General features: G+C 38.3%; 2 protein-coding genes across 2 annotated transcripts in view; one reads left to right on the top strand and one right to left on the bottom strand.

Moving 5' to 3' along the window:
* Positions 1–22,317, top strand: part of LOC127956360 (uncharacterized) — a 216,496-nt gene that overhangs the window by 39,975 nt on the left and 154,204 nt on the right. The window lies entirely within an intron of this gene.
* LOC127956352 (scavenger receptor cysteine-rich type 1 protein M130-like) overlaps positions 1–22,317 on the bottom strand; it is a 56,902-nt gene that overhangs the window by 32,294 nt on the left and 2,291 nt on the right. The window contains exons 3-12 of the mRNA XM_052554208.1: positions 13,741–14,043; positions 13,345–13,659; positions 12,955–13,257; positions 12,504–12,818; positions 11,604–11,900; positions 11,013–11,327; positions 10,215–10,526; positions 9,768–10,082; positions 9,352–9,675; positions 8,953–9,270 (exon numbers count right to left, since the gene is read on the bottom strand). Coding sequence (XP_052410168.1) covers positions 8,953–9,270; positions 9,352–9,675; positions 9,768–10,082; positions 10,215–10,526; positions 11,013–11,327; positions 11,604–11,900; positions 12,504–12,818; positions 12,955–13,257; positions 13,345–13,659; positions 13,741–14,043 — 3,117 coding nt within the window. The remainder of the gene's footprint in view (positions 1–8,952; positions 9,271–9,351; positions 9,676–9,767; positions 10,083–10,214; positions 10,527–11,012; positions 11,328–11,603; positions 11,901–12,503; positions 12,819–12,954; positions 13,258–13,344; positions 13,660–13,740; positions 14,044–22,317) is intronic.

Raw genomic sequence — 22,317 nt, 5'->3', positions numbered from 1 at the left:
GACTTTGGATAAATTCTTGTACTACAAGGTAATTCAGTCAAGAGCAGTGAGTGATTTACTTTCATTTTCATACATTAAAGACTCTGACAGCAGAGCTAGTAAATTAGGCGCGGTCCCTTTAAGAGACAAACGCATCCATTATGATGATACACATCCGATTTTTTTTTTTGCAAATCTTTACTTTCACTTAAGACATAACCACATACTTATTCGAACACACTTTCCAACACGGGTATTTCGACATATTTTGTATGTATTTGTTGTCGGTACAAAAGCAAGAAGACTTTGAGACGCGTCTCGCTCCCTGAACAACACCGCGCTGCTGAATTGAGCTCTTTTGCTTTTCGCTCTTTTTTCTGTTTATTTAAACTGCGATTTGAATTTGTTCGTTCAGGTCCAGGAGGAAGTGAACGTCCTGAACGACAGCTCTGTTCAGTGTTGCTGTCCCTGTCCGCGATACGCGCGGCTCTCTCTCGTGCACACGCGCCATCAGCTGCTCGTTTCCCGCAGCGCGGGGCTGAAGCCAACTTGATGTGTTGAATGCTCGGAGCACGTTATAAAACGTATTCTTAAAATACACATTTCTGTTTTAATAAATGGTCATATTAAATCATAGCATAACACATAAGTAGGTACAAAAATAATCAGTGATGCATGCGACCCTTTTGGTCTCAGTGTAGCTCCCTGCTTTACCATGTTATGCAACGCTGAGCAATTGCTGCGACGTTAAGCCTGACAGAGAAATCTCACAAGCACATATAAACACTCATTTTCATATGTGTAATATATTCTTCTAATTGTTTTGTGCCGTTTCGCTGCAGTGTTTTAATGTGAAAGGCTGTAAATGTGTACTTCAAGTGTTCAGAGGAATACATCCCGAGCTCATCTGTGACGTTCAGCATGATGATTCAGTTAGAAACCAGCTAAGACCAGCGTGACAGTGGCCAAAACTACTTTAAAACCATACAATATATTATTCTAATTGTTTTGTGCCGTTTCGCTGCAGTGTTTTAATGCGAAAGGCTGTAAATTCTCTGTGGACTTCAAGTGTTGAGAGAAATACATCGCCAGCTCGCGAGCAGTTGGCTGCCGCGAATATATCATGTTATTACTTTAAACAGTTCAGAAACATCTGAATTTAGCTCTTGGTGTGTTCTAACGTGTGGATTGCGTGTAATCGCGTTTTTAAAAGGTCTTAAATAAGAATGAATTCGCTAGTTCTCGGCTCCGTGTAGACAGCCTGGGCTGAGCAGCAGTATTTTTAACCAGTTTAAAAGTGAAACGAAACCCGACTCCGCCCCTAAATGTCATTGCAACTGTAGGGGCGCAATTTTTTTATTTTTTTTTTACATTTAAAAATTAATACAAAAAAAACTTTAAGTCTGATCACTCTGAAAAGATATAGCACACACCACCCCTCTATCCCGCAGGTGTCTGCCGAGTTTGGGGCTTGTGGCTTTAAAGCCCTAGGAGGAGTAGCGTTCAGAATTTTTTTCTCAGAAGAATAATAATAATAAAAATAAAAATAAGTTTAAATAGCATAACAGTATGTTGGCTTGTTGCCAAGCAACAAGCCAACATAATAACTAGAATTAAAAGTTAGTGAACTAACTTTGATGTTGGCTTGGCCATCTTGGCCATGGAGCAAAAGAGCCAAAGTACTTGTGTGCCCAACATTGAGTTGCCCCGCTGCAAAATTAATACACATAATAATGCCATAAAAAAATACACCTGCAACAGTCTTTTTCCATGCTCCCTTGCTGTTTTCTCTTTTTAATAAAAAGCCTGGGCTATGATAACAGCTATGACAGGGTTGTCTAGCTGGATGTGAAATAAGTCATGTCTATTTTTCTCGTGTATGTATTTCACAGTCCTGCCACCATCGCGTTGTGGGCAACGACACACAAGATTACTGAAACAATGCATTTTACATCAAGGAGATCATAAGGGGTCCAAGCACAATGGTTTGTATAGATGATGCAGTTACACACTGTTTAAAATTGTTTAATTTGTACTGTATGTTCATTCTATTTATTTATTTGTGCTATTTACATAATGTTTACATTTTTTTAAGTTTGTTTTTGTTAATGTAAAATAGCACTGCATAGTCTTCACTGTAAGATAAAATACACAATCAAACCAAAATGTATTCAGACACCTTCAACATTTCTCACATAATCACAGTTTATTTGCTGTAGTTTAGAAACTGGTAATAATATATGACAATAACTCAGAACAAATTCATCTTGATAATTTCGGATAACTTTGATAAAAAGATATGTAATGGAATCAACCAAAACTTCAGACTGTCAGTATGACAATATTTACACAACTATCAATACTTTGTTGAACAGTTACCAAGCAAGAAATGCTTAATTTGGTTCAGTCTGTGGTGTGAAAAGGTTCCATTAACAATTAAAGAAAGAAACACTTAAGCAAAACATGGGCAGGTCCTTAATTATTATTTTTTTAAATCAATTTCACTGGTAGCCTACTGTATGAAGATTTAGTGGGTATAATATTTCACAGATCACTATTTTGCCATACTCACTTACATAAATGAACTAGTGGCCTGCACCCACTAGTAAAACAATTCTATCTTATTTTTGGATTGACTTTGGATAAATTCTTGTACTACAAGGTAATTCAGTCAAGAGCAGTGAGTGATTTACTTTCATTTTCATACATTAAAGACTCTGACAGCAGAGCTAGTAAATTAGGCGCGGTCCCTTTAAGAGACAAACGCATCCATTATGATGATACACATCCGATTTTTTTTTTTTGCAAATCTTTACTTTCACTTAAGACATAACCACATACTTATTCGAACACACTTTCCAACACGGGTATTTCGACATATTTTGTATGTATTTGTTGTCGGTACAAAAGCAAGAAGACTTTGAGACGCGTCTCGCTCCCTGAACAACACCGCGCTGCTGAATTGAGCTCTTTTGCTTTTCGCTCTTTTTTCTGTTTATTTAAACTGCGATTTGAATTTGTTCGTTCAGGTCCAGGAGGAAGTGAACGTCCTGAACGACAGCTCTGTTCAGTGTTGCTGTCCCTGTCCGCGATACGCGCGGCTCTCTCTCGTGCACACGCGCCATCAGCTGCTCGTTTCCCGCAGCGCGGGGCTGAAGCCAACTTGATGTGTTGAATGCTCGGAGCACGTTATAAAACGTATTCTTAAAATACACATTTCTGTTTTAATAAATGGTCATATTAAATCATAGCATAACACATAAGTAGGTACAAAAATAATCAGTGATGCATGCGACCCTTTTGGTCTCAGTGTAGCTCCCTGCTTTACCATGTTATGCAACGCTGAGCAATTGCTGCGACGTTAAGCCTGACAGAGAAATCTCACAAGCACATATAAACACTCATTTTCATATGTGTAATATATTCTTCTAATTGTTTTGTGCCGTTTCGCTGCAGTGTTTTAATGTGAAAGGCTGTAAATGTGTACTTCAAGTGTTCAGAGGAATACATCCCGAGCTCATCTGTGACGTTCAGCATGATGATTCAGTTAGAAACCAGCTAAGACCAGCGTGACAGTGGCCAAAACTACTTTAAAACCATATAATATATTATTCTAATTGTTTTGTGCCGTTTCGCTGCAGTGTTTTAATGCGAAAGGCTGTAAATTCTCTGTGGACTTCAAGTGTTCAGAGAAATACATCGCCAGCTCGCGAGCAGTTGGCTGCCGCGAATATATAATGTTATTACTTTAAACAGTTCAGAAACATCTGAATTTAGCTCTTGGTGTGTTCTAACGTGTGGATTGCGTGTAATCGCGTTTTTAAAAGGTCTTAAATAAGAATGAATTCGCTAGTTCTCGGCTCCGTGTAGACAGCCTGGGCTGAGCAGCAGTATTTTTAACCAGTTTAAAAGTGAAACGAAACCCGACTCCGCCCCTAAATGTCATTGCAACTGTAGGGGCGCAATTTTTCTCAGACAATGTAAGTCTATGGGTAATGTATTTTGACATTTAAAAATTAATAAAAAAAAAACTTTAAGTCTGATCAGTCTGAAAAGATATAGCACACACCACCGCTCTATCCCGCAGGTGTCTGCCGAGTTTGGGGCTTGTGGCTTTAAAGCCCTAGGAGGAGTTGCGTTCAGAATTTCTGTCAGAAAAATAATAAGAAGAAAAAGAAGAAGTTTAAATAGCATAACAGTATGTTGGCTTGTTGCCAAGCCAACATAATAATAAGTTTAAATAGAATATCAGTAAGTTGGCTCTCTCAAGCCAACTTAACAAACAAACATGCTGCAACTCACAACACAAACAATAAAGAAACTATTGCTGCAAATAGACACAGACATCAGAAATGTTTGAGGTCACCGCCAAGTGTCTAACACGGCTGGGACATGCTGATCAATGTTTGCTCTGAAAGGTGAGATTTATTTTAACATCCTGTGGCTCACTTACTTTTACAACTTCCCTTATAAAAATTAACCATTGCCTTAAGATTAATTCATTAATTCATACATTATATAAAAAGTAAATAAAAACAAAAATTGGTTACTATAGTTAAACCATGGTAACCATGCACAAATGAACTATGGATTTACTACATATAGTTTAACCATGGTTTTTGTACAACTGTGGTAACAAATGGTAAACAAAATGGCAAAAACAAAAAAGGTTAATTTTTGTTTTAAGTAATTTTGTTGTGGTCTCGAATTTCCAAGGCTACACAATAGAAAAGATTGGTAATCTGGAAAAAAAGTCAAGCACATTTTAAAAATGTCATGCAAGCAAACCATTTTTTTTTCTGTCAAAAATTGTAATTGTATATTTCAGCACAGAATGTAAAAAAAACACTGTTAGACTGCAAATGAAACACATATAGTAAGATTGCTAAAATCTTAAAAGGATCTGATGCAGTGTGTGAGGTTTGAGTTAAACAGCTCCTGTCTGTTTTCCTGGATCCTCCTCCACATCATCATAGTCTGTTATTGAAAAACAAGAGAATGATTAATGTATCAATACAAACATTAAAATGCATGATAAAAAACTACAACACTAAAACTAGCAGTAAATTTAAATGAGCTTTTATAACCACAGGAATTGATAAAGTGAGTATAAAGATTAAATGAAGGTGTTAATAACTTACCAAACATGTCACTCATATATTCTTTGACATTCTTCACATCATCATACTCCTCCTGAACACCCTCTGATATAAATGTGGTGATAATTAATTACATGAACAAACAGACATAAATCAGGGGTGACCAATCCTGCTCCTGGAGGGCCACAGTCCTGCAGAGTTTAGTTCTGATCCCAATTAAACACACCTGAACCAGCTGATCAAGGTCTTCAGAGTCACTAGAAACTTCCAGACAGGGATGTTGGGACGAGATGGAGCTAAACTCTGCAGGACACTGACCCTCCAGGAGCAGGTTTGGACACCACTGGACTACATACTTTATTTGGCACAATAATTTGAAGAAAAATAAAAAAAAAGTTCTAATCTAGAAAGGTGTAAATTGAATCCCACACCTGCTTTATCATTGGAGAACTGCCGTATGATGACAACATCATCATAGTTTTCGGGCAAGACATCTATAATTAAATGCATCCATCAAATGAACAACATTTTGGATATATATATATATATATATATATATATATATATATATATATATATATATATATATATATATATATATATAAAATTAATTAATTAATTAATTAATAGAAATAGTAGAAATAATTATAAGAACTAAACCTGTAGCATGTCTCAGTCCAGCAGTGATGACATCATCATAGTTCTCTGATGTGATTTGTTGCTTTTCTAAATGAGTTAAAAACAGAGAACAGACATTAGTCAGGGCAGAAGGGAAAGATGGAATAGAAGTACAGGGTGTTCAATGGATCGTACTGTTGTTGATCAACATACTAATTCTTCAACTGACAACACATCTTTCCAAAAACTTTCAGTAATCACAAACTTTGTGAAAATGATGTGATCTAGAACCTTTGTTCAGTACATGCCACTGTTAAGACTGTAAGTCTGTCCCTCACATCCTCATTTTCATCTGCATACCATGTGCTATCTACCTTGACTAAAGTCTATAATCAGAAACAGGTTTACTGTTCACAGGTACAGAAGGTTAAAGAAGTGAACCCCATCAGCTGAAGTCACTCACCTGTTGGGCCTTCAGTGCTGGAGAAATCATTATGGTATTCAGGTTTGGCTCTTTCTGCTTTAATAAAAAATATAGAAGTGAATGAATGAATGAATAAATAAATAAATAAAAACCATATCTAAATTATGTGTTGAATGGTGTATATAAGGTAACTAAGTTTTTAATTATATATTGTGATGAGCACTCCCAGAGGAATCAGCGTGGCCCTGGAAACCAAGGCAAAACACCTGCAGGTCCTCGTCACCGGCTGATCGGTCACAGCTGCTCCCCATCAGCCAGCACACTCAAAAGGAGCACATGCTGGACTCAGAAGACGGTCTCAAACCGAATGTAACGCTGGTCTAATCCCTCTCTCATCTCTCTACAGAAAGCAGTGAGTGAACGACAGCCCACACACTTTGGAGCATGTCAGGACACCCACTTTCACCTTGATTGGCACCAAAGAGCACGGAGAGCACACGGGAAGCACCAGCCACCAGAAAGCGGATCAGCACACTTCACCAGGCACCATACACTTCTCAATAAATCCACCCTCCTGGGCATTTAATTCACGCACCTCTTGTTGAATGATTCTTCACCCCGTGACAATATGCATCACACAATATGCAGTACATAGGGTTTAGTAGCAGGTGACATTAATATATTTAAGTCCTCCAACCTGAAAGAAGCTCGTCAGCATCTTCATACCCAGAATGCTGTTCTCCAGAAAGGATACTTCCTGTTATGGAGTAGGACCATCAGACAGAAGTTCACAAATCTGCCAAAACCTCCACTTACTTTGGATCATTCATCACTAATATTATAATCAAATCACACTCAAGGTCCCACAAATAAATCATTGTGATTTATTCCACTCATCCCTCTGTATAAAGTGATTATCCTGTTGATAACTACAAATCTAATATTATGACAGTTACTCACCCCTCTGAGTGAAGAGACTGTGTCTGTTAGTGGATCTGTGCTGAATCTCCTCATAAACGGCTTCAGTCTTCATCTTGTGTCTCCTCTTAGAGAGAGCTGTGAGTGTAGACCGACAAACCTGCTGTCAGTTCACAACACATGACTGATCACACACTGAATAAGACACAATATGACAGTCTCTGGATCTCTCCTACCTCTCCTCATCACTCTGTTCTGCTGAATCAGTATAAGCAGTGGCACTAAGAGCAGTAAGAGCACAACTCCCAGAACAATCACAAGCACTGGGGGGACGGAGAGAGTTTGTGGAGGAGAGACTGATGTTGAGCGCACTGGAGGAGAAACTGGAGGAGAAGCTGATGTTGTTGTAGGAGGATCAGTGAACATTGATATATCTGGCAAAACAGACACAAGCACATTCAAAGCTAGGAATGTTCTGAATATACCAACATTACACACTTTAAAATGGTCTAAAAGGAAATATTATTCCTCAGTGATTGTTGCGACCTGCACAGGTGAGTCCAGCGTGCTCTTTGTTGGGGCAGTCAGTGTGGTTTTTCAGGGAGAGAGGACAGTCCCACAGGTGAATCTCATTCCCTCTACACTCGACTTTGTTCATCCACACAACACCTTCACCAGCACCAAAGACTGAATTCCCATCAGCCCTCAGTGCTGCTCCACAACCCAGCTGCCTGCAGACCACCTGAGCATCGCTGATGTCCCACTGATCATCACAGACTGAGCCCCACACAGCGTTATGATACACCTCCAGCCTCCCAGAGCACCGGCCCTTACCTCCACTCAGTCTGAGAGGAACATGATCTGAAACACACACATAACAAAAAAGTAAATACATTAATTATCAGCAGAGTACTGTCTGAACAGCAGCGTCTGCACAGGAGTGTGTGTGATCTTTTGTATATTCCAAGATGAAATCCTGCTGGTTTCTCATATTAAAACACCATTATATTATTTCCCTGGAAACAACCATGAAAATTATGAACGTTGAATGCAACCCCTGTTGAAAAAAACAGCACATGCTGGTTAGATATGTTTTGAAGCATGACGGCTGGTCCTGAGCTGGTCATGTGCTGGTCCTAAGCAACTAGCTCCTGCTCAGGACCAGCTCATGACCAGCTTTTAACCAGCTCATGAAAAACTAAGTACCAGCTTAAACCAGCTGCCATGCTTAAAACATACCTAAACAGCATGTGCTGTTTTTTTTTCAACAAGAGTTGCATTCAATATTAATAATTTTCATGGTTGTTTCTGTTAAATGAACTTACCTGAACACGGTCTCTGATGGGGAGATGTGGAGCATGTCAGAGAGCTTCGAGGAGACTCATGGATCTCCTGTTCTGTAACAACAATTAAATTATTATTAAATGTATTCCACACATCTTCTCTAATCACTAATAATAAAGGATCATGTTTGTATTGTTTACTGATGAAAAAAATCATATGTTTTACCTGAGCAGATGATTTTGGCCACCTCATCTTCATCACAGTTATTCTGTCCCCAGAGAGAAGATGGACACTGCCACAGATTTGAATCATGTGGTCGACATGTTACTTTATCCAGCCAGTTAGGAGCTGATTTCAATCTTGGTGCAGAATCAGACAAAACACCAGATCTTCCACAGTTCAGCTCTTGACAGATCAGACTCACTGTGTCTCTGTCCATCTGGTTGTAACACACATTACCCCAGGATCCATTGTAGAAAACCTCCACATTCCCTTCACAGCCCTCAGTTAACCTAATCTCTTTAAACTCTTTAAAAATGTAAAAAAATTGAGCATTATGGGCACTTGAATTTTGAAATGTGTAAAACTTTATACTTAATTTCAGTGTAAACAATTTAGCAGCATGTTTACCTGAGCACACGACTCCTATGTCCTCCTTGTGCTGACAGTCATGTTTTCCCCAGCCTGAAGAAGAGCAGCTCCACAGGGACGTCTCATTCCCCTCACACTCCACCTCATCCAGCCATATGTGTCCAGAACCAGGACCAAACCAGGCTGGTATCTGCTGGTTACTGAGGGCCACTCCACACTGCAGCTGTCTGCACACCACATGGGCATCTTTAATATCCCAGGAGTCATCACACACTGTCCCCCATGAGCCGCTGTGAAAAACCTCCAGCCTCCCTGCACAGTCTCCCCCAGAACCCACCAGCCTGATGGACCCACGACCTGATATTCAGAGACAAAAAAAAAAAAACATAATTATCATGAACAACTAAAAAAATATCTGTCCAGTGTTGTTGTTCTCACCAAGGCAGGTGATGTACAGTTGTTGTGTGGAGCTGCAGTTGAGAGTTTGTGGAGAGCTGCAGTTCCCCAGATGAGCTTCACTCCCAGAGCACTGGAAGCCCGTCACACACTCATGACTGTGTTCAGGACTGGATGAAGAGGAGCCGTAGAAGTTCAGCACAGAGCCACAGTCCAGCTGTCTGCAGACTACAGAGGATTCAGTGAGACTCCAGGAGTCCAGCAGAACTCTCCTCCAGACCTGATGGATGAAAACTTCCAGCTCCCCCTCACACTGTCTCTCTCCAGACAACCGCACCAGACCATCATGAAGAGCCAGAGAGGAATCTGAAATGTGATGAAATGTAATGAAATAGTGCTTATAAAATACATAAAAAACTTTTCAGGTACATAATGCTCTCAAAGTCAAAAAAGTTTACCAGAGCAGATGACTCCAACATCTCGTCTGTGAGAACATTCAGCTCGACTCCATGAAGAGATGGAACATTCTGAGAGTTTTGTTTCATTCCCATCACAATCAAACAAATCAGCCCAGATTTCACCACTTCCCTCTCCAAACCAATCTGATCCCACAACAGACACAGCAATCCCACAATTCAGCTGTCTACAGAGGACACTGGCAGCTCTCATATCCCAGCATGCATCACACACTGTGCCCCACTCTTTGAGGAACTGAAGCTCCACTCGTCCAGAACAAGAGTCTGAACCATTTATCAGTCTGAGATCAGTGTAACCTGAGCGAAGTAAAGAGAGTTCAGAAACAATGCATAAACCATTCTTGAGCTAATCTTTCATTATATCGATCACATTATAACTCAACCCTAAGACATTACCTATTTATGTCTATATGAATATTTATACTTAACCAGAGCAGATCAGTCCCACAATGTTGTCAGTGGTGCAGTTGTGTTTGAGTGATGATATTGAACAGAATGAAATCTGAGACTCATTTCCTCTGCACTGAATCTCTTGTGTCCACATCTGAGCGTCTCCTTTGTCAAAAGCAGCTGCTCCCAGCACCTGTACAGGAGCCCCACAGTCCAGCTCTCTACACACAACCTCTGCATCCTGCTGGTCAAAGACAGCGTCACACACTGACATCCACGTCTGATCATGAAGTATCTCTAACCTCCCAGAGCAAAGATTAGACCCATCAGCAAGTCTGGAGCGTTTATGACCTGTTTATATTGCAGAAAAGTGAAGATTAGGTGAGCAGGTTTTGTATGTGGCAAGTTTTAAATCCAATTAAATTTTCTACACATATATATATATATATATATATATATATATTAATGTTTACTTTAGTACATAATAAAAGGGGTTTTGTAATTGAATTTCCCAAAAATGAAAATTTTAATCCCAGTGTAGTTGTTATTCCCTGAAAATGCTTTTTGAAGCTGGACATTTGAGGTCACCAATTTCTTTAACTATGGATAATTTGCTGTTAATATTTCTTTAAATCTTTGTAAAAAATGCAGTAAACTAGTCATGGTAAATTAACATTATTTTCAAGATGCCTAATTCTTCAGTGTTAATTAGGTCTAAGAATAAAACAGACATGTTTAAATCTGATATGCAGCTAACATAATTTTCTTACCTAATCAAGACAAATTTATCAGAAAGTGAGGAAATCTGAAAATGCTTGGAGGTTTAACTTTATTCACCTGAGCAGATTACACCAGCATCACGATTATGAGTGCAGAGAGGTATATTCCATCCTGCTGACCCACAGTTCTTCAGAGTAGACTCTGTTCCTAAACATGTTAAAGCACTCATCCAGATTGGTCCTGATCCTTGACCAAAATGGGCAAGACCCAGAGCATCTACCGGTTCTCCACAGTCCAGCTCTCTACACACCACTGCAGCAGCAGGTGTATCCCAGCTATTATCACACACTGTTCCCCACTGACCTCTGTGAAGAACCTCCACTCTACCAGCACAAGGACTGTTACCATTTACCAGTCTCACATGCATCACATCTAAGACAGAAGGAAATGGAGAGAAAGACAGAAACTAAAATCAATCAATCATTCTGAGATTTCATTGTGTTTAAAGTTGGCATAACTACTCAAGAAAAAAAAATAGAAAAAATAAATATATATATATTTAAAACACATAATTACAGTGTCATATTTGTATGAATATTTTATAGTTAATTCTTTGAAGCTGTGGGTGTGGTGAAGGCCACAATGAGTGCAATGGGACACATATGATCCTAGTTATGCTACTAATTTCTCTCATATTAATCTTCTTACCAGCACACTGAAGCACCTGGTGATCATCATGAGAGCAGCTGTGTTTCTCTGATGCTGGACACATTCGAATCTGAGACTCATTTCCTCTGCACTGAATCTCTTGTGTCCACATCTGAGTGTCTCCTTTACCAAAAGCAGCTGCTCCCAGCACCTGTACAGGAGCCCCACAGTCCAGCTCTCTACACACAACCTCTGCATCCTGCTGGTCAAAGACAGCATCACACACTGACATCCACGTCTGATCATGAAGTATCTCTAACCTCCCAGAGCAGTGAGATTCTCCAACCAGCCTGACTCCTGCAGTAGTGAGAGATTTATTATTATTATTTTTTTTAAAAGCTCCATAACCACTGTTATCATAAACTTAAAGGGAAGACTTTATAAAAACTTGCAATAACATTTCCTGACATTATTGTACCATTCAATAATGCTAACAGATCATTATTTTATGTCCATTCAAATAGTTCAAATTTTACTAAACTATGATACCTACATTTTTTTTTTTGTACATTAACTATTGATATACTATCATTAGTCTTGGCCCTGGACGACACAGAAAAACACTTAAGGTGTACAATACTTAATGCCTTTTCTGAAAGGAAAAAGGGCAAACACTTGTGATATTGGGTTTGTACAATAAAAGCTTCTGACGAAGAACCCATCAATGCATTATTTGGATTTACATTTACATTGTACTTTTATGCATTTTGCACACAATTATGCACATAGAAAAAGCTACTTACAGATGTATTCCAGATAAACATTTTATCAGTTCATGAATTCCCTGAGAATTGAACCTATGACCTTGGTGTTGAATAAATCAATAGAAATCTTTGGAACTACAATATAAGGCATGAGGATCAACAGTGATGTAATAGGTTACATTTTAGAACAGCTCACCTGAGCAGATGACTCCAGCATCTGTACCATGATTACAGTCATATTCATACAACAGAAATGTTCCACAGTTCTTCAGTGTAGTCTCTGATCCAGTACACATCATATGATTAGTCCAGGTTTTTCCTGATCCTGGTCCAAAATAAGCACCACCCAGAGCATCTACAGGTTCTCCACAGTCCAGTTCTCTACACACCACTGCAGCATCAGTCATATCCCAACCAGCGTCACACCAGGTTCCCCACTGACCTCTGTGAAGAACCTCCACTCGACCAGCACAACGACTGTTACCACCAACCAACCTCACATGCACACGGTCTGTATATTGAATACAGAAAACAAGAGAAGTAATACTTCATAAAGTATCTCATAAAGAGAGAAAAAAAATCTTTCATACAAAGAGTCAGAAGATTTGATATAAGATTTCAGTGAAGTAAAATAAATTTGCTCAAACCTGCACACATCAATCCAACATCATTATCATGTGAACAGTTGTATTTGTGTGGCAGAGATTTTGGACAGAAGTGAATATAAGACTCATTTCCTCTGCACTGAATCTCTTGTGTCCACATCTGAGTGTCTCCTTTGTCAAAAGCAGCTGCTCCCAGCACCTGTACAGGAGCCCCACAGTCCAGCTCTCTACACACAACCTCTGCATCCTGCTGGTCAAAGACAGCGTCACACACTGACATCCACGTCTGATCATGAAGTATCTCCAACCTCCCAGAGCAGCGAGAACCTCCAACCAGCCTGACGCCTGAAAAAAAAACACAATTATGAATTAACCTTTCAGAAAAAACATGGAATACTTTCTTTTCTTGTCTTCTTTCTTTTTTGAGTTTACCTGAGCAGATGACTCCTGCACTCTTGCTCGGACACACACTTTGAAAACCCCATATGACAGATCCACACTTCTTCAGTGTGGACTCAGATCCAGCACACATTGCATTATTCATCCAGACTGGTCCTGATCCGAGTCCAACCTGAGCATCACTCAGAGCATCTACAGGTTCTCCACAGTCCAGCTCTCGACACACCACTGCAGCATCAGCCAAATCCCAACCAACATCACACACTGTTCCCCACTGACCTCTGTGAAGAACCTCCACTGTCCCACTGCAGGGATTGTTTCCATTAACCAAGCGCACATTTATTATTTCTGTGCACAGTAAGGGGAAAAAATTGGAAGAGATCTATCAAAATTAAATAAATCTTTCCTGTTGAAACAGTGAACACATACCTGAACACATCAGTCCAACATCATTTTCATAAGAACAATTGTTTTCATGTGATGGTGATGTAGGACAGAGGTGAATCTGAGACTCATTTCCTCTGCACTGAATCTCTTGTGTCCACATCTGAGTGTCTCCTTTGTCAAAAGCAGCTGCTCCCAGCACCTGTACAGGAGCCCCACAGTCCAGCTCTCTACACACAACCTCTGCATCCTGCTGGTCAAAGACAGCGTCACACACTGACATCCACGTCTGATCACGAAGTATCTCCAACCTCCCAGAGCAGCGAGAACCTTCAACCAACCTAACTTCTGAAAGAACATAAATAATTATAGTTCTGTCAGGACAACTATTTACAAAATGACACTTAGCATACAGTTTGGGTTGATGGTATGGTTCTGTTCTGGGTATAAACTCCCTCCCCATCCATGCAGCCTGTAACGAATGAGCAGAGAGAGCTGCAATAGCCCCGTTAGAGTAAACGGAATGGAAACAAACAAATATATACAGTAATGCTTTTGATAACATTTAATGTAAAAAACAGTGCTGTCAAAATTAGCAAGTTTACACGTGCAATTAATTTTTCCAGTTTAATTGCCTTAAAAATATTTAATGCAGTTAACACAGGGGCAGAGCCTATTTTTTCTGTCTAAAAATCGGTTTGTGTAGACGCAGAATGTATTTACAACAACAAGAAACAGGAGACTTTTCAAATGCACACTACAGCTTAACCTCAGCTATATCAAATGTGTGTGGAAAAGGTACAGGTGACGAGGGAGCTTCAGTAGAACAGTAAAGATGAGATGCTGTCAGGCCATATCCCAGTAAAAACTATGGGGGTATTAGCAATTAGAAATACTTGAAGGTTACTTACTGCAAAAGTAACAATTTTTATTGTATAGTATATTATATTATATTGTATAATATTTTTTTATATTAATTCAAACAATTTATATCAAACAATAATATTAATTTAGTAACAAATGTATCTTCGTGTAGGCTACATATTTAGAGTTTTATAATTCATTGTCTTGTCTATCCTCCAGTTCACATTTACAACTGCATGTTTTCCTGTGTAAAAATAAGGGTAGTTTTTGATTTTGGTCTAAACAAAGAGCAGAAGGGCTCACTGAAAAAGACACATTTATTCTCTGCCAGCATCTGACTTTGAAACCTGCAGCACTCATTTAATCAATGAAATAGCCTTTTGAACTGGAAACTATATCTCATTATTCTTCTAAATATACATTCACTGGAGCACCACCTTGTCCTGTGTCTTGTCATCTCATTTCTACCAGTAATCATTGTTTCCTTCCTGCGGTTCTCCCAGCGCAGATAAGAATAGCATTACTGGCTGTATCTTGCCAAGGTGAGGGGACAACTGGGTTGAAATTTGAATGCATCGATCGTGTGAGAAATATGCATTTCATACAAGATCTGGCAACTGGACAACCTTGGAATTTGTTGTTGTGATTATTCATATAAAGAGGTTACAGGTTACAAGTTACAGGAGTTTTACCAGAAGCAATAGCAAACATATAAAGTACGCCCAGTGGAATCTTTTTTTTAATAGAAAGATAAAAGATACAGGAAAATATTTAAACGGGATGACAGTGGGATAGAATGGTAATATAAGGGAGAATCCCAGGAGAAGCAGGAGGGTTGAAAGGTATGGCTTCAACTCATCAGCTCATTATAGAGACTTTAGGTAAAGAGTTGTGAGAAAATACGATGTGTGTCAGATCCATGTAATATTAAGCAGCAGCAGCAGCTCTTAAAGCAGCCAAAATAGAGTGGAAGAACTATGACATGACTTTGTAGGCAAAAACCCGGAAGCGAGTTAGCATTTTTGCACTTCCGGTTCCATAGTCCATAGCTCCAAAGGTTTTTGAATGGGAGTTTGATTAAATCCCCTAAAGGTCCATGGTCCACACAAACTCAAGATACTTTCACGCTTTATTCTACATAATATACACCAGTTACACCCCATTTGTGATTTATTTTAACCGTACATTTCTTGTTAGATGGTTGCTAACAAGTTGCTAAATGGGACTACAGGCACTGTCGGAGATATTAAACGTCATCATGCCGAACAGTTTATCAATGTACAGTATTTTCCATTTGAAAATATATTTTTTTATAATTTGTACTGCAGGGTTGCCAACTTCAGCTTAGAGTGAGATTTTTTTTTTCACATATGAATTCAATATCAATTCATATGTATTTACTGAGCAAAATGGGGGATAAAAATATTTTGTTTCATTTAAAAATCTAGTGTTTAATCATGTCTAAATATTTTTTTCAAATGAAACTAAAGTAAAGTAACTAAATTAAAGTACATGGATTTAGTGATTTGGGGGCCCCAGGCAAAATACAGGAATGGGGCCCTCTACAATTTTACACATTTATAACTTTGAGGTTCCTTTCACTGTTGTGATGCTCGCTGCTGCACTGCTGTGTCCCAGTTGTATACAATCTTTTATATTTTTCATTTTCATGTTATAAATAAAGGATTTATTTAAAGTGGTAGATCCCTTGTTCACATTTAAACCGGTTCTAATAGTGGGGTTATTTTCAGGATGCAGTTGTCTACACAACAAGACTATCTAATTCTAAACTTTAAAATATACATTTATTTATTTTAATTACACATTTAAATGAAACTGAAGGAAATTATAAATTTACACGCTTAAGGGTTATTTTAACAAATTATGAAGTGTGAGTGTGTGGAAAGTGGCCCTTCTTGGGTCCTTCACAAAAACTAAATTACAGCTTCAGATGCATGATATTTGTCGCAACCTATGAAATCTTTTTCATTATTCCCAAATTCAGGGGTTTACATTTAGTTTTTTTTTTTTTTTTTTTTTCTGGATGATTATATTACATTTTAATAATAAAAAAAACATGTCCATGTTTTATTTAACTGCAATTTAGGCCTACCAAAAGTTTAACAAAAATTTAATTCTTAGGGTCCAAATTCTGTGCTTTCCATTTACATTTGTCTGTATTCCATTTCAATGGTTTAATCAAAATCATCTAATTAATTGAATTCATATAAATAACAATTTATTAATTTGTTTACAATAATAGGGCCCTATGAAATTTTATTTTGTTATTTTATTGACTTATTATCAAGATATTTGGTGTTGTGTGAGGCAAAAACATAAATTTATATTTTATTCCAATAAATTAAACAAACCTTTTAAATTTTCTACATTCAAAGTGCTACTCAGAATAAGTTTACTGTCTAATGAGCAATGTCACTGAATGCGTCAAATATTGAATGAATAAATCAAATGAAATACAGTAGCCTACACTTCAATCAAATCGCGATATGGACTAGTGTATTTGTATATTAAAAAGCAAGAATACTATTTAGGTGCTACAAACAACAACCGGGAGCATTGCACGTGCTTTAATAGCAAACTAGCAAACGAAACATGCGTTTTCGCCGTTCATTCCGTCACATTCCGCATTATACAGTAAATTTCCGTATTTATGAATGGATTTCCGTGATTCCGTACCCATTTTCTACATTTTAGGAGGCTCTTGATTTTGGGGGCCCATTACCTTTGGCTAATGGTTAAGTCCTTCTCTGATCTGCAGTATTCTAGTACAAAGCCATACTACTTATAGTGGGTTAACCATGGCATTACAATTGAAAAAAATGTATATATTCTGAACACAAAATGACTCCAAATTGCCTCTTTGGACTGGAATTTAAAACCCTTTCTCTGTGTTAGCCTTAAATACTATACAAATTGTAATATAATTAATAGAAATATAATTTTTTTTTACATCATTAATGGACAATAATTATTGCACAAATAGAAATAGTACCAAAAGATCTCCTTAAAATATTAAATAAATATTATTGAACTAAAATAAAGAACATTTACTTAACTTAATTAATAATAGTGTTCGTCGTCTAGTTAACTACGACTTGTATTCATTTTTCTGAAAATTTCTGTCATATGCACATAAACTGACAGTCACCACTGATAAGCTACTACTAAATATTGTAGAAACTTAATTTCCTGTAAAGTTGCTTTGCAATGATTTGCATCGTAAAAAGCTCTATACAAATAAACTTGAATGGAATAGAATTGATTGTTGCATTTCGATCACTCTTCAGAATAAAATGATACTGTAAATTTCATCAACATTAAAATCAGTGCATAATATACTGTAATGTTTACCAAAAATTGCATAGGGATGCACAGATTCCGCTTTATTCAGTACTAGCCCGACACAATACTTTTATTTTTGTTACTTGCTGATACCGAGTACCGATACCAATATTTCTATTGCATTTGTAAAAAAATGTAATATTGGGTTTATTAAAAAAACACAGCTTTAACATTACACATTATCACAGTTTAATCTATATAGTTTAGAAGATGGTAATAAAATATCACAAGAACTCAGAGTTAAACTGTGTAAGAACAAATGTATCTTTATAATGTTAGATAACTTTGATAGAAAGGTATGTAATGGATACCTAAAAATATTCAGAGAGCTGTTAGCATGACAATATTAAGATATCTATTAATACAGGCAAACCTTAGCCTTAATGACTGTGTGTAGTCTCCTGACCATGCTGTCATCCAGGTTCATGCAGACTTGGTCTGAAAAAGTTTTGGTCCCAAAATTTGTTTAGCTGGTAATCCACTGTTTTAAGAATTGTTGGGGTATAATTTGTCACAATTTACTTTATTTTGCTAACTTTACTTAATAAATGAACTGAAATCTCCTACACCCTCTAGTAAAAAATATAATATATTATATCTGGTCTCTTAATCATTTTCGGTGTAACTGTATATCCTTTGGTTATTTTCACACTTAATTATGCCCATTAAAATGTATTTTACAAGTTTTACAAGTTATTTTTTTTTTATATAAATATATAATTAAATATATATAAATTTTGCTCTATAGTTCATCACCTGTAAATTAATAGCATTAGAACTGACCATTGGAGTGACTTAGTTCTTTTATGACGCGCTTTGCTGTAATAATGAAGGCAACCACTCATTATATTTTTCACAAATAGAAGTTGTGTTTTTTATTTATCTGATACGTACTGCGATTTATATTCCAAAAGCCACTCATATAATGCAGAAACTCTCAAGCAAGCAAAACACACGCAACCCGTGCATGTTTTTGTACTGTTGCAGAATGAGATGGACAGTAGTAACTTACTGCTGAGGGCATTACACACAGGCTGCTAGATTCACTTTCGCCAGAAAGTCATGTATGCCTAAGGTTGAAAATAAATTATGTTTATAGTAAATGCCCCTATAAACTATAAGAAGGATTTTCTAGAAGCGAGGATAAAATAGCATTTTGTGTACCCACCATAAGAAAATCATAGCTGAAATGTGGTAATTTATTCACAAAAATATGTTTAATCTTACCATATCCAAAAACCCAGCCAACTTGTCCATGTGGGCCCCACATGGGATTTATCTGGGCTATGTGGGTGTCAACTGGGCATGGGCTCAGAGTGGGCACTTTGATGGGCTGAATGTGGGTCCCAGCTTGTATACAGCTGTGGGCCCCAGTTAGGTTGCTCATTATTGTTTATTTGTGGGTCCTAGATGGACCACATTTGGGCTATATTAGGATATATTTATAGTTAACTGACATACATTTAGTTTTTTTGCAGATTATTTATTTTCTATGCAGTTATGTGTAGCTACATAACCCTAACAATTAAATATATTGATTTAATTGTATTTATTTAATGTTTAAATCATTAAATTAAATTTAATTAAAAATGTTATTTATGCATTTAGCAGATGCTTTTATCCAAAGCGACTTACAGTGCATTCAGGCTAACAATTTTGACCTATCATGTGTTCCCTGGGAATCTTACCCACAACCTTGCGCTTGCTAACGCAAGAATTGCGCAAGAATTTGAATGTTTCTGCGTGTAATGCAGTCACCCTTAAAACATTTTCACTTCAATAAAAAAGCTTTTAATGTGAGCGCATATAGGAATGTCTGCTTCATAATAGATTAAAAATGTTATATTTGTGGGAAAACCTGTTAGATGTGCCAGTGGGAAAAATTTTTGTAAATATATTATTAAAGTTTGAATAGTTAATGCACTTAATAAGTAAGACTCTACAACAATATTCAGAGAACTCATCTCAAAACATTTAAAATGGTCTTCTTTATAGCGACGACTCTTCCCGCCTGCCTCGCGATGGTCCAGCTGGTCAGCCAGCACCACTGCAGGAGAAAAATACTAGTTAGCACGGCTTAATTGATAAAACAAATGAGACGATTTCAGGTGTTTTAAAATTCACCTATCTGTAAAATAATGGAAAATTATTTCAAAAAATTGTTGGGAGCATGGTGTTGACTTTGAAAGGGAGCGACCGTGGTACTGTAGCCTATAGTTTATTAATAGCTTAAAAAAAGTTTAGCTTTTAAGTTCTGGCACTTTTATGCAGGCTTCCAAATTATATTATTTTGTGAAGATTATCTGATGAACAAAACATGTAAGCTCCATGAACTATGGTTAAACACACATTTGCGATAATCAAAAAGCCTATAGAAAAACGCCTCAGGTTATGAATGTAATCATGGTTCCCTGAGTAGGGAACGAGACACTGCATCCTCTAGGGGTTGCTAGGGCTCTTTGTCGTATTCCTTTAAAGGAATCTTTCTTGATTCCAAACATTTAGCTCTACCCTGGGCCGAGGCCCAAACAAGTAATTTGGGTATGTAGTCTAGGTCTTTGTTAAGGGGTTATGTCACGGACAGCTGTCTAACATCCCAGGGGCAACTCAAATATAAATGGTAGAGTTGGTACTTAGTCTTTGCCATGATTTTGGCCTGCACTACCCTCAGAATGGCGGTGTGGGTATACTGTTCCCCATAGCGACCCCTAGAGGACGCAGTGTCTCGTTCCTTGCTCAGGAAACCATGGTTACATTCGTAACCTAAGACGTTCCCTTTCAAGTGAACTTCAAACTGCGTCCTCTAGGGGTCGTTATGACATTACTCCTTACGGCCAAAGGCCTAGGCTACATACCCAACTTACTTGTTAGGGCCTCAGCCCGGGGTAGAGCTGAAGGCTTGAAATCAAGAAAGATTCCTTTAAAGGGATACTGGAAAGAGCCTAGAATTTTGTCCTAAGTCTTGCCTGTCATACAGGGTCTATTGCTTGCTCTTACATAAGCTTGCTGAAGGAGCTGTCTCAACAGATTCCTAGTACCAACACCCTGTTTAGATAGATATCCGAGGATACACAGGTGGAGCAGCGCCCAAGATGAACAGGGCTTCTACCAACACAAGAAAGGGCATGAAGCAACCACGCAAGGCCCTATGTAGGATTTTAGAAAGAACGCAGAGCACTAGCGCGGTGTGGATTTCAATAGGTGCGCAAAGACTTCACGTGCACACTTACCATTACATGGTTTTAAATGATGTTTTAAGGGGGAGGGGGCTATCGTGGCATTCAGATAGAGCAACTCATAGATTCAATGGTGCATCCCAAAACAATATGTTTGAGAGTCATCAACTCGACCTGTGGTAATAATGCTGGAACGCTTTGGGGGGAAAAACAGATAACTCAATCTCACGTGAGAGGAGAACTGTTGCTGAGAGATCCCAGATAGCCCCTTCATGTTGAGGGAAGCGATGCTTGAAGTGTACAAATAAAGACATTCTGGCTGAGTGGATCCCAAGGAACCAAGGTCTTACCATCTCAAAGAAAGGGAATGAAGCAGAGCGCGTAACCCTTACCGTACAGAATTTCAGAAAGTGCGCATAGTCTTGCATGCACACTTACCACTTATGTGGATTTTAGAAAGTGCGCAAAGTGTTCAACGTGCACACTCACCACTATATAGTTTTCAGAAAGTACACAGAGCTTAGCGTGTGTACTTAAAGCTTAGTATGCATCACATAGGTGCCGAACTGAAATGGGAGGCAAGCTCAAGCCCCTCAGGGTGACCTGGCTGGACATCCATGAAATTCCTTGCAGTGCTGCAGAAACCTGTGATCTTGACTGCCTGATACTGGAAACATGAAGCCAGAATCAGGGCTATCATACCAGATGGACATAACGCAGACGAGTTTAGTAAACACTAACTAAGCACTGCAAAGAAATCACAGAGGATAAGTACACACATAACCACCAGCAATTTGATACAAATATATATGTACATAGAGAATGGATCATACTCACCCACCCTGGTTCTTGCACTGGAGCCCTGCTCAAGGGGTGACTCCTTTTAGTCCCAACCATCAGTAAGGTGGTTAATATGAACATAGAACCAACCAAAAGATCATAGGTCCAGCATAGGAGACTGTTATGCAAGAAGTTCCCACTTAACCTCGGTCAAGTGGAGAGCTGGTGGTTACAGGGAAATTAGGAAGGGGATGATAAGGGCAGATGTAAAAACCTCCAAGGGGAACGAGTAGATACCCAAGTATCGCTCTGAGATTCGAACGAGAATGCTGATGTCTTATCTGGATCACATCCCGTATGTCTTGCTTAATTCCACGTAACCCACGATTCCTCTTACCCCTACCCGCAGGTGGAGGAGGAGTGCGAGTCACGACACTAG

The sequence above is a fragment of the Carassius gibelio genome, chromosome B4 (genome assembly GCF_023724105.1).
Source record: "Carassius gibelio isolate Cgi1373 ecotype wild population from Czech Republic chromosome B4, carGib1.2-hapl.c, whole genome shotgun sequence".
Taxonomy (NCBI): Eukaryota; Metazoa; Chordata; class Actinopteri; order Cypriniformes; family Cyprinidae; genus Carassius; species Carassius gibelio.
This window is presented reverse-complemented; position numbering and strand designations above follow the sequence as displayed.